Source organism: Loxodonta africana, chromosome 20 (genome assembly GCF_030014295.1).
Source record: "Loxodonta africana isolate mLoxAfr1 chromosome 20, mLoxAfr1.hap2, whole genome shotgun sequence".
In the NCBI taxonomy this organism is placed as follows: domain Eukaryota; kingdom Metazoa; phylum Chordata; class Mammalia; order Proboscidea; family Elephantidae; genus Loxodonta; species Loxodonta africana.
The window spans coordinates 48,407,574-48,420,223 of NC_087361.1; the positions used below are offsets into that span (position 1 = coordinate 48,407,574).

A 12,650-nucleotide genomic window follows, 5' to 3' on the forward strand; every position below is an offset into this window, starting at 1 on the left:
AGAGTGCTTGGCTCCATAAGTGGAATGTGGGTAGAAATCGGTCCCCACTTTCCACCTAAAAGACCTGCCGTATCCATATATGGCAGCCCTGAACCTCCAGAATGAAATTTCACAGAGTCTGGACCACTGACATTATCACTAAGAGACACTCATTATTTCATTACATGCCTGTCGCTCAAATGTCAACACCTCTCTCTCTTTCCCTGTGCAAATTAGTCACAGGGTTTTAGGACTGTGAACATTTCAATCAATGAAGAACCACCAGCAGGTTGTAGTTGTGTTTAGCAGGGAATTTGGGGCGGGGGGTGGCCACAGTGAGACAAAAGTCGGCAATCTCGTGAAACTGATGAGAAGGTTAAGGTTCTGAACTAAGGTAGTGGATGCTCAGAGCAGGGATTCCACATGGATACAGGTGGCAAAATATGTAAGACTGTACTTGATATGAAATCACGGGTGAAGGAATAGAAGGTATCATGGGTAAGTTTAGGCAACTTGGAGGATGGTGGAGCCATCGATTACGATAAACCTGATGCTGTCGAGTTGATTCTGACTCATCGCAACCCTAAAGGACAGAGCAGAACTGCCCCACAGGGTTTCCAAGGAGTGGCTGGTGGATTCGAACTGCCGATCTTTTGGTTAGCAGCCAAGCTCTTAACTATTGCGCCACCAGGGTTCCAGGGTCTATTAGCCATGATAGTGTATAAAAAGTGGGAGTTTCAAGAGGAACAAAATGAGCTCTTCTTACAAACACTGACTGGAGTTTGAGGGGCTTGTGGCATATTTCAGTAGTCTGGAATGTGGTGTTAGGACCCAGCTGACAAGGTGCTGCTAGACCTAGGGGATCAGGATTTACTGGAGTTAGTGAAGTCACATAAACAGGTGGGATTACACAGGAAGCATGCTGGGTGAAACACCAGACCGGGCCAGAAGTCATACCTTTGTTGAGCCCTACTCTCTGAACATACTTCCCCGTGCTCACAAATCTGATGCCAGTTCCCAACTTCCCGCCCAGTGTTCCTGATTTCTAGTGTGGCCCCGTGCCCCTGTTCCACACTTCGTCCCATAATAGAGAACCCTATCCTAATGCAGAGCCCTGGTGGTGCAGCAGTTAAGAGCTTGGCTGCTAATCAAAAGGTTGTAGTTCAAATCTACCAGCTGCTCCTTAGGAACCCTATGGGGCAGTCCTGCTCTGTCCTACAGGGTTGCTATAGGAGTTGGAATCAACTTGACTGCAATGGGTTTTGGTTTTTGGAAACCCTGATGGCGTGGTAGTTAAGTGCTATAGCTGCTAACCAAAAGGTCAGAAGTTCAAATCCACCAGGTGCTCCTTGGAAACTCTATGGGGCAGTTCTACTCTGACCTATAGGGTCGCTATGAGTTGGAATAGACTCGACAGCAATGGGTTTGAGTTTTTTTTTGTTTTTTTATCCTAATGGGAACATAGAGTTCTAAAAACAGACATATTATGTCACTAAAGATACTGGCAGTTCCTCAGAAGTGTAAAAATCCTTCATTCATAGAGCACCTGTTACCACTACTTAATTAACTATTAATATCCTAACAGTCTACATTTACAAGCACAAACTTTTATACAGAGGGCGTGCGTGTGCAGGTGTGCTCAGACGTCGTCCTTTTTCCAGCGGCTCTGGGTTATAGCATCATCCTTATTTGCACTGAACTGACTCCGAATCACACACAGAAATGGTGGATAAATGCAAATCAAATGAATAACGAAGCATGTCGTAAGCGACTGTTAGAGAGAATACAAGACATAAACTGGAAGAAGTCTGTGAAGATCTTATGCAGAAAATGAGCTAAAGAAAAACTTTCATTATGGAAAAGTCAAACATATACAAAAATAAGCAACACAGGGAACCACCAGACACCCACCCCTTCAAAAACTAGTGCTGATAGCCAACCTCATTTCACCTACGTCCCTACTTGAAAGTGGCTTATTTTTTAAATGTTCCTTCAAATTAATAAAGACTGTAGAGGACCTCTAAGCTCAATCCAGAAAAGCCTTTCTCCCAGCAAGTCGTCTTCTTTAGCACCCTTTCAGGTGCTCAGAGGACACACAGGCCTAATTGATGCAAGGTCAATGTCATTAACACAGGCTTCTCTTTCTCTCTGGAAACAGCCATTTAAAAATGGAAGTACCCGAAATTCCATATGAAATCAATTTTTTAAAAAAGATTAGCCTTCAGGACTTGGTGTCTAGTACACTTAGAATGACAAAAATATCTTTTAAAGTAACATGCCCTGAATCCATCCTAATGGTTTGAGCAAGAAAATTCCATATTCTTATTATCTAAATATCCTCCCTGTCTTCAGATCTGAAGCTCACTGTATGTCTTATTCTTGAGCATTTTGCAGCATTCTTTAAACCAAATGATAGTTTAGCTTACTTAATAAAGGAGGTCTGCTTCAGCATGGTACTCTTTTAAGAACTACCTACACGGTATCAAATGGCAACAGCATCTTCAAAGATTAGATAGGGAACTTATGAGACAGTGACTTTATGTTAATGGGGGAGGAACAATTCGGGAAACGAGGGTGAGAGCGTATTCTCAGCAACAACAATAAAATAAATTAAAAAAAAAAAGCTCGTAAAATAAGGCAAAATTCACTTGTCTAGAAGATCTCAGCTTCAGTTCATTAAGAATGTAATGATTTCTTTCATCCTTTCTACAACTTATTGGAGGAGCTGAATATACAATATTTAACAAGTTTCTTACCAATTTCTATCCTACAAGTATATCTAATAGGTGTATTCATTACCTAAAGGCACTTAATAGAATAAAAAATTAATTGGAACTTCCTGTCCTCGATCTGTCGTAAGATCTTTCTCAACATTAAGTTCCCCTACTGAACAAAAGCTTTCTTCCTCCTTCTTCCAGTTGATTTCAAGTCCAGTTCTGACTCATGGCAACCCGATGTGTGTTAGAGTACAACTGTACTCCATAGGGTTTTCAATGGATGAATTTCCAGAAGTAGATTGCCAGGCCTCACTTCCTAGGTGCCTCTGGGTGGACTTAAACTTCCAACCTTTCAGTTAGCAGCTCGGTACATTTAACTTTTCTACCCCAGGGATTCCAACAAAAGCTTGGATGACACATTATAAAGCTTCTTTCCAAGTGCGTAAACTGAAGTATATTTGATTCCTTCCACTAATACACAGTACTGAAGGGACCATTATCACCTGATGCAGGCCAAACACCTGACAGTAATGCAAACAACATTTGCAAGGAAGTATTAAGTTAGAAAGGAAAGAGTAGAATAGCATTGGCATGAACTGTAAAAAATAAGCCAACTGCTCTTTTAATTGGTGTTTCAAGTACTTCAGAGGAGGAATTTCTGTAATGGGTGTACTCACCTACCACATTCTGGGTATTTTTTTAAGTTTTAAAATATTCTTATTACACCTCTAGAATTAATCCGAATGTATAATTTCAAAGTTGAATTTGAACTAGGGCATTGTAGTTCATCTCATTTCCTCAGTTTTGAAAGAACTTTTCAGTGATCATACTGTTCCAGCTTATGGGGGTGGGGGGAAGGCTCTCAGGGTCACTCTCTCATTGGTACAGTATTTTGCAGTGCTATCTGTGACTTAATTCACTATGGAGGCCAAATTAAAACAGTTCACTCATCAATCCACTCACTTAACTATAAAGAGCCGAAAGGAAACCCACTGCCATCCAGTCGATTCTGACTCACAGTGACCCTATAGGACAGAGTAGAACTACCCCACAGGATTTCCAAGGAGTGGCTGGTGGGTCCAAACTGCTGACCTTTTGGTTAGCAGCCAAGCTCTTAACCACTGAGCAACTGTGGCTCCCACTTATCTCTAAAAAAAAAAAAAAAAACTGTTGCCGTCTAGTTGATTCTGACTCATAGTGACCCTATAGGACAGTAGAACTGCCCCATAGGGTTTCCAAGGAGTGACTGGTGGATTCGAACTGCCAACCTTTTGATTAGCAGCTGAATTTTTAACCACTACGCCACCAGGGCTGCACTTATCTGTAGCACTTAGATAATCCTGAAGACTTTTCATCTGAATTTTAGTTTCTTGTTCCTGCCAGTAGACTAGAAGAATTTAGAACTCTGTTAAATGTATTTAACAGAACTCTGTTAAAATGTGTTTAACCAACTCTTTTTTTAAAGTAAAATTTCCAATACTGCTAATCAGCCTTCCAAACCAATTGCTAGAAAATGGTAGTACCTGTTTTCCGTTCTAGAAACAAAGTATGAAGCTTTGACTATATTAATTACTGAATGTTGGAATCCTAAAAAAAAAAAAACAACAAAAAAAACCCGTGCTGTCGATTCCGACTCATAGCGACCCTATGAATCCTTTTATTGGAATCCTATTATTTTAAAATGGCTAAGTAGACTCCATAAGTCTTCTACCAAAAGAGACTTCAGGTCTCATTTCAGAGCCTGTAACAGCTCTTCTCTCCACTGCTATTTGCTTCTTATTTATTTTTTTAAATTTTATTTTATTTTTGTTGTTGAGAATATACAAAGCAGAACATACACCAACAATTTACACATATATAATTCAGTGACTTTGATTACAGTCTTTGAGTTGTACAACCATTTTTACCTTCCTTTTCTGAGTTGTTCCTCCCCCATTAACATACACTCACTGCCCCTAAGTTTCCAATCTTTTGAGTTGTTGTTGTCAATTTGATCTGTATGGATAGATCTTAAAAGAACACTGTCCTCAAGGCAGACATTCTTTACTAGTTAAGCTAAACTACTGTTCGGTTTAAAAAAGACTTCAGGGGATATTTTTGTTTAAGGTTTAAAGATTATCTCAGGGTAATAGTTTCGGGGGTTCACCCAGCCTCCATGGCTCCAACTGCCTTTCTGTTCTGCATTTTCCCCCTTTTGATCAGGATTCTTCTATGGAATATTTGATCAAAATATTCAGTAACGGTAGGTAGGCACCATACAGTTCTTCTGGTTTCATAACAAAGAGGCAGATGTTCATGGAGGCAATTGGCTAGATATCCCATTTCCTCCACCTATTCCTGACTCTCCTTCCTCTGTTGCTCCAGGTGAATACAGACTAATTGTTGTACCTTGGATGCCTGCTTGCCAGCTTTTCAGACCCCAGGAACTACACAACGGCGTAGGAGGTGGACAGAAGCACTAAGCACAATATTGGGCCAGCTAACTGGGATGATTCATGAAACCATGACCCTAAACCTCCAAGCCAAGGAACCAAATCCTATGAGATGTTTGGTCATATATAAGCAGCATAAGCTACTCCTTTTTTTCTGTCGTCGTAAAAATATCTATCATACAACTTCTGCTAATTCACCTTTTCTACAGGCATATAACTTATTGACAACAATTATATTAATGGGCTCTGCAATCTTACCCTTAATCAACATCTTGGGTGTTTTGAGCTCACATGGTAGCCTGCACCTATTTCCAACCCAATCAACAAAGCGCATGATTTTTAATGGAGAGAGACATGACACATGCATAATGCTTATTTGCTGACTGAATGAACCAGATCTTCAGTATACATACATTGCTTCATGTTGAAAGATCTAGTAGCATAATTGTCATCTATGTACCTTTACGGGATAAAGGTAAATAAAAATGGACATTTTGGGTGCTTCCCAAGAATTATGATATGTGATACTTGGCTCCCTTTCTAATGAAAATAGATTTGGGAGAATTTATAACTCGTTGCCATCAAGTCAATTCCAACTCATAGAGACCGTATAGGACACAGTAGATCTGTCCCATAGGGATTCCAAGAAATGGCTGGTGGATTCGAACTGCCGACCTTTTGGTTAGCAGCTGAGCTCTTAAACACTGTGCCACCAAAGCTCCTGGGATGAAATTTTAAAGGTGTTATTAGGAGAACTAGATACATAAAAGATGCTGGGTGCACAATGTCAGTGTCCTGGTTTTCATGATGTATTGTACAGTCATGTAAGTCATTACCAAGGAATGGTTGATGCTGGTTGATGGCGACAGCAGAAATCTCTGTATTATTTTTGCAACTTCTTGTGAGTCTACAGTTATTTCAACATAAATAACATAAAAAAACAGTGGCACATATTTTAAGTTTAAACAACAGTGTGGTGTAGAGAACACTCATGGATTTTTTTTTTTACTATCAAAGAAAGTTGTGACTTAACTGAAAATAACTTTGAAGTCAGCTTTGGCTTTGGCTGTGCTACTTAGGATATGTGTGATACAAGCGAGTACGTGACTTAGAATCGGAGTTTGAGATTCTTCGTCTGTAAAATGGAGATGCCGTGCCATTTATGAGGTGAAAAGTGATGAAGAATTAAGAAATGAAGAAAGGGTTGATTCTGTTTTAAATTGTAAAGTACCAAAGCATGATAAGGTGATATTTACAAGATTGACCAAATTAGAAAAAAACTGCTGACAAACATAATCCAATAACTAAAACAAAACTAAACCCATTGCCTTCGAGTCAACTCAGATTCATAGCAACTCTAGAGGAGAGAGCATGACTGCCCCATAGAGTTTCTAAGGAGTGCCTGGTGGATTTGAACCGCCAACCTTTTGATTTTCAGCCGTAGCATTTAACCACCACAACACCAGGGTTTCCATAATCCAGTAACTAGTGGCTCATTATTCCACAAATGTATCATAGGTCAAGCTACGTTTCTCCCAGCCTTACACATATGAACAGTTAAGAACTGATGGACTTGTTAAAGTGACAGCTAGATCCATCCTGCAGAGTTTCACTGTGAAAGGGAATCAGCTCTTTTTCTTTCTATTTGAACTCTGGCGATCCGCGATGCAGAACTCACATTTCCAATTTTCTCCCTCGGATGGGTTTGGGAATGGTGTGTGGCAGATATGTTTCCAAGGATAGCATCAAAAGAACAGCTTACTTACCAACTTCATCCTGAATCTCCTCGGCCACTGCAGGTACATTGTAGAGCAGAGAGAGAGACTGGTTCATACGCTCGTAAATCACACGGAGATGTGTCATAACCTGCGAAAGAAGACAGCTCCAGGTAAGCCCACTCTGGGAGTAGGAATAGTTATTTTCCTTACTGGGCACCGCAGGCAGATACAAACTTCCAAAATAATACTAACGAAATACCATGGGACCTTTGAGCTATGCTTTAAGTCTATAGACTTATGCTTTAAGTCTATCTTTACTTCCCGTTATATCGTACACTCGTACGTAACTCAGCTGATCTGAAAGATGCTGTCTGCCCAACTCCAATTCATACTCTCCAATTCCGTACATCACCCCTGACACCCTGGATCCATTTCACTGAATATTTTGCAACACGAAATTTTAATTTGATTGGATATTCTATGCTAAATATTCTTAAATAAAATCTCTTCAAGGGAATGTAAAATTGCCAATTTTCAGAGGTAAATCCTGGTGTTCAACCTTCGCGAATCTGGAAGTATAAGCCATATTATTGTGGCTCATGTTAAATTAAGCGGTGGCAGTGGAATTTCTGAATGTCAGCCATGGTTGAATTGAGCCATTTTAGAGGTTCTGGTTTATCCAACATTGGTTTTCTCCACTTTAGTCATCAGTTTTAAAAGGTACCTTAATCAGCACCAGTAGAAACTTAAGACTTTTATATTCCTTATTATTTTTATAGCCCATAGAATGGTAAGCCATAAGCCTTGCTCTAAGACAAGCCTTTAGAATTTACCAGGTATTAAAGAGCTCTTGCCATAGATGTACACCACCAATGCCTGCTTGGGAAACACCTGAAGTTCCTAGCACCCACCCACCAAGCAAGGGCATGAGATGGTCAAACAATCATTACAGCAAACACTTGCCTGGGACCGGATCTGAGCAGCTTTCTTTGGATCCACCATGCGCACATGTTCAAAGTGCTTAAGGGTGTGCTGTCGGTCTTTCTGCTCAGCGCGCACATACTTCTTTAGCATGTTGAACACGTGACGGGGCTGTAGGAAAAAACGTATTTTTTTTTTTCAGGTTTTTAGAACATATCCCTTCTAATGTTTTTGGTCCACAGGTTAGTGCCTCCACTAATTCATTCCATGACGCGAATGCATCGAAAGTCAGCTTCTTACACGTCTCTCTTCTAAATGTTTCTCCCACTCCTTTCTTAATGGGGTAATTACTTAGTCAACTGGCCACTTTTCATTTCTACAACAGTATTCAATCAACGTTTTCTTTTTAATTAGCAGCATCCTGCTATAGAAGGAGAGTCGATTTTGGAATCCCCCAAATTTAAGTTAGATCCTTCCTTTCTCTCCCCCAGATAGAACTAACCAAACCAAACTCACTGCCATTGAGTCGACTCCGACTCACAGGGAGCCTACAGGACAGAGCAGAGCTGCCCCATAGGGTTTCTATGGCTGTAAATCTTTACGGAAGCAGACTGCCACATCTTTCTTCCATGGGGCCACTGGTGGTTTCGAGCCGCCAACTTTTCAGTGAGCAGCCAAGCTCTTTAACCACTGCACCACCGGGACTCCTTAAATATAATTCACAGGGGTGTATATGGGACATTTCTATATACACAGTCCTACGGCCAGTGGGAATCTCAGAAGTAATGTTGCACAAATAATCCCATTAGCAGCAGCCTGTAACAGTACAATAATCAAAATCAGAAAAACAATGAGGAAACTTAATCACTACTAATTTGTAGGCTAAGGAACAACTGTTAAGATCTAAGAGACATTATATCTTTCCAGAGGAAAGAGCAATGCTAAGCTGTAGCTATTCTACTTTGAAAATTAATTAACTTCTTTCTAAGCCATCAGATTCTAATTCTTTCAGCAACAATTAAGTTTCTTCTTAAGTGCTTCTATTTTTTTCCCAATTGGTTCCACTTCATTTTTATTCCAGTTTTACTTGAAAACATTCATCCTAATGAAAAAGGACAGAGGCTCCTTTGTCTTCGACAATGTTATTGCTAAATGAATTCTACTACAGGATTTTGTAAAATGATTTTCAACGATACGCCTTTCTTCTCCTTTGGGGGAGAAAAATCAGTTATGAAAGCTCATGTTGGGAATAGAATTTTGTTCCCCTGGGCAAAGCTAGTTATTATTAACCTCAGAGTCAAGGGCATCCTGAACACCAGCAGGAAGGTGTGGAATTCCTTCCAGGGGCGTAGAGGTGGGGGTTCCAATGCTTTTGTCCATTCTATCAATAGTGTATGGACTGGCCCTCTTCTTCCCCTTTTACTTGGCTAATCCGTTCTCATCAGTAAGACTCAGCTCAAGGGCCAGCTCTCTGGCATTCCAGGTTGAAACTGGTGCCCTTTCTCTGTGCTCCCAAGAAATACTGCACAAATCCCCATAATTGCACTTAACATCATTTATTATTTATGCTTCTGGTTCCCTCCTAACTGTGAGATCCAGAAGGGCTGGACTTTTCTTTATTGGTAATGTAACCACACACAGCCTGACTCACAGAGGGTGGACTGAATGTGTCACCTGCTTGGCTATGTTCTTATACTTGAAGGAAAAAACAAACAAATACTAAAATAACATAAATAAAACAAATCTGGACTCATCTGCCCTATTCATTTCCTTTATCCTGGAAGAAATGTGCCTTTCCATAATCCCAAGGGAGGCAGACATCACGAGCTTGAAACATAGCTGTGGGCTGTGTATCATTACAATTCTCATTAGGGCTGTGAAGTCTGGTTGAGCTTACACATGAGGGGATGGCCTTTTAAATCTTAACAGTAGTAAAACATACAACAATCAATAAGCTACATATATAAGACACATATTTAAAAGATGTAGGCTTCTATACACCAGTCAAAATGAATTTTTAAAATGTCAGAACTCAAAGGCCGACTATTATTAAATGTGAAGGACAGTTTGTATGGAGGACTGTGTAATCAGAATGCCACATACCCCTGACACCTGTTCACTATTAAGCACTGAGGCCTAAAAAACCCCTCTAGCTCTATTACAATTCTACTTTCAAGGTTAAGACAGAAAGGGTTGTAACTGACTGCATTTATATATGACACTCCTGTCCCCTCACTGGTACAGCTGACTGGCTTCATGTGTTTCCTTAGTTGCTCTATTTCCTATTTTTCTCTTGAAAATAATTTATTGTTTCGGTGAAAATGTTTTTTTCTTTTAAGAGCTTATGTAAAAATTACAAATAAAGATTCCCTTCCATCATTTATTTTTGCAGTTAGCTACCTTTGACTGTTTCTGTAATAAAAGGGTTGTCACCAGCAAGCTTCTGCACTAAGGACGCCGTGGTTCCAAGCTGGCCTTGGCATTACTGTATTTGCTAAATGTGAATTTAGAGAATGGGGCTGCAATATCCGATAACTGATATTGGGGTCTCTCCTTTTTCTTCCATTCTCAACACGAACGGCATACGTTCCTACTTGCTAACAAAAACCTCACAACTGAACAAATAAACATCATGATAAACAGGGAAAAGATGGAGGTTGTTGGGAATTTCATTTTACTTGAACCCACAACCAACATCCATGGAAGCAGCAGTCAAAAAAATCAAATGATGCATTGCATTGAGCAAATCTGCTGCGAAAGACCTCTTTAAAGTGTTAAAAAGCAAAGATGTCACCTTGAAGACTAAGGTGCACCTGACCCAAGCCACTGCCTCATATGCATGTGAAAGTTGGACAATGAATAAGGAAGACAGAAGAAGAACTGAAGCCTTTGAATTACGGTGTCGGCAAAAAATACCATAATAATGTACCATGGACTGCCAAAAGAAAGAACAAACCTATCTCTGAAGAAGTACAGCCAAATGCTCCTTAACTATGTCTGACATACTTTGGACATGTTATCAGGAGGTGTCAGTGCCTGGAAAAGGACATCATGCTTGGTCAGCGAAAAAAAGGAAGACCCTCAGCAAGATGGATTGACACAGTGGCTGCAACAATGGGCTCAAGCATAACAACGATTGTTGAGGATGGCACGGGACCAGGCGGTGCTTTGTTCTGTTATAACATGGGTTGCTATGAGTCGGAATCAACTCGACGGCACTGGGTTTGGGTTGTTTTTTATGCCTTTAAAAATAAATATGAGAGTCTCAAAATTACTGAAGCCTCAATATTCTCAACTGTGCAATTCAGATAATATTTTCCATGAAGAGTTTTTGTGAGGATTAAAAATGGTCTGTTAGTTCATCAACATAATGTCCAGTCCGCAGCAAGTACTCAGTACACACATATGTCATCTGCTCAGTCCCGGCCTCCGACTTCCAGCCCCCTTCCTTTCCTTAAGCAATAATAGTCGTTAACACTCACTACCAGTTGCCACCGAGTCGACTCTGACTCAAGGTGACCCATGTGTGTCAGAATGGAACTGTACTCCACAGGGTTTTCAATGGTTGATTTTTCAGAAGATTGCCAGGCCTTCTGAGATGCCTTTGGGCAGACTTGAACCTCCAACCTTTTGAGCACATTAATCGTTTCCACCATCCATGAACTCCAGTTAACATTTATTGACTGCTTATATATGAAGGCAGTGTTTTCTTCATGGCAACCCTTTGGCAGAGGCCCAGCTGCTCTCGCCACTTCACAGATGAGGCAAACGAGGCACCAAGGAGTCCGAGGTGACCTAGGCTACACAGCTGGCCCAAGCTTACACAGCTACTCAGCGTTAAGAGCAAGAACAGGCAGCCCACCTGCCTCACTCCATGGTTCGTGCCCCTAACCATTAGGAAATCCTGCCTGTCCAGGAGAGTCTAAAACGGATCAAGTTAAATACAGTTCTACAAAAATAATTCACAGAGTTGAACACAAAAAGACAAAACTGAATGATGTGAAAACTGAGTGTGCACCGGGAGTCCTCACCTGAATTTACAGTTCTTATAAGCTCAGAGAATGTACTTTGGGGGAATGTTAACAACAGCTCTTTCAATTGTGCAGAAGGTGATTCAGATAACACCTTGTTCAGTCTCTCGCTGACTGTCCTCAGCTTTAGGCACTTGGCTTTCTCTAGCTAATGCAACAGATGTGGGGAGGGGGAAATAGTAAGACAGGACGGTCCCCTGTCAATCTGCTTAGAGATCAGGATTGCTAGAAAAATGATTAACGGTATTACTTAAAAGTCAGGCTTTTGAGACATTCATAGATTCTATTTCTAAAGTCTTCCTTATCTTCTGTTAACATGGATAATTAATGGCGAATGTGTTCATGTGTTTTCAGCTGCTTGTCTCATTTAACGCTGACAATTTTTCATGTGCTTCAGTTTAAGAAATATATTCGTAACTTCCCTGAAAAATCCCCAGAGCTTGACAATGAACCGGCTGCAGGACAGGCTCTCATGATTCCCCTCTCCTGGGCGTATAATGAGCCCGGCAGCCCCCAGGCCGCTCTGACCTCATCGCCGTTTATGTGAACACAGACGCACATTACAGGCCCATCTAAATAAACAGAACCCTTGCCTTCCTAGGGTCTATTTGATAAGCAAAGCCTCGGGACATCAGAAAATCCAGGAAGACATTAGGATGCCCGTAGGTAAATGAATTAAAGACTTCTGCTTGGTTGGTTTGCCCATGAAAACACATTTCTAGGAATCATGCTTAGAAATAAAAAAAAAAAAACAAAAATTACGTTAGCTTAATGTTGACAAGTAGACAGATAAAATGTACCGAGTAAAACGGTTAGTTGTCTCTACACCTCGAAACAAACAGTTTTCGGTAA

The 12,650-nt window shown here is 40.6% G+C and overlaps 1 protein-coding gene across 4 annotated transcripts in view; it reads right to left on the minus strand.

The window, feature by feature from the left end:
* The window catches only part of APP (amyloid beta precursor protein), a 295,049-nt gene that overhangs the window by 62,833 nt on the left and 219,566 nt on the right, over positions 1–12,650 (minus strand). For all 4 annotated transcript variants that reach the window (XM_064273133.1, XM_064273132.1, XM_064273131.1 and 1 more), the window contains 2 exons: positions 7,810–7,938; positions 6,895–6,994 (listed from right to left, as the gene is read on the minus strand). In XM_064273133.1, the coding sequence (XP_064129203.1) occupies positions 6,895–6,994; positions 7,810–7,938 (229 nt within the window). The remainder of the gene's footprint in view (positions 1–6,894; positions 6,995–7,809; positions 7,939–12,650) is intronic.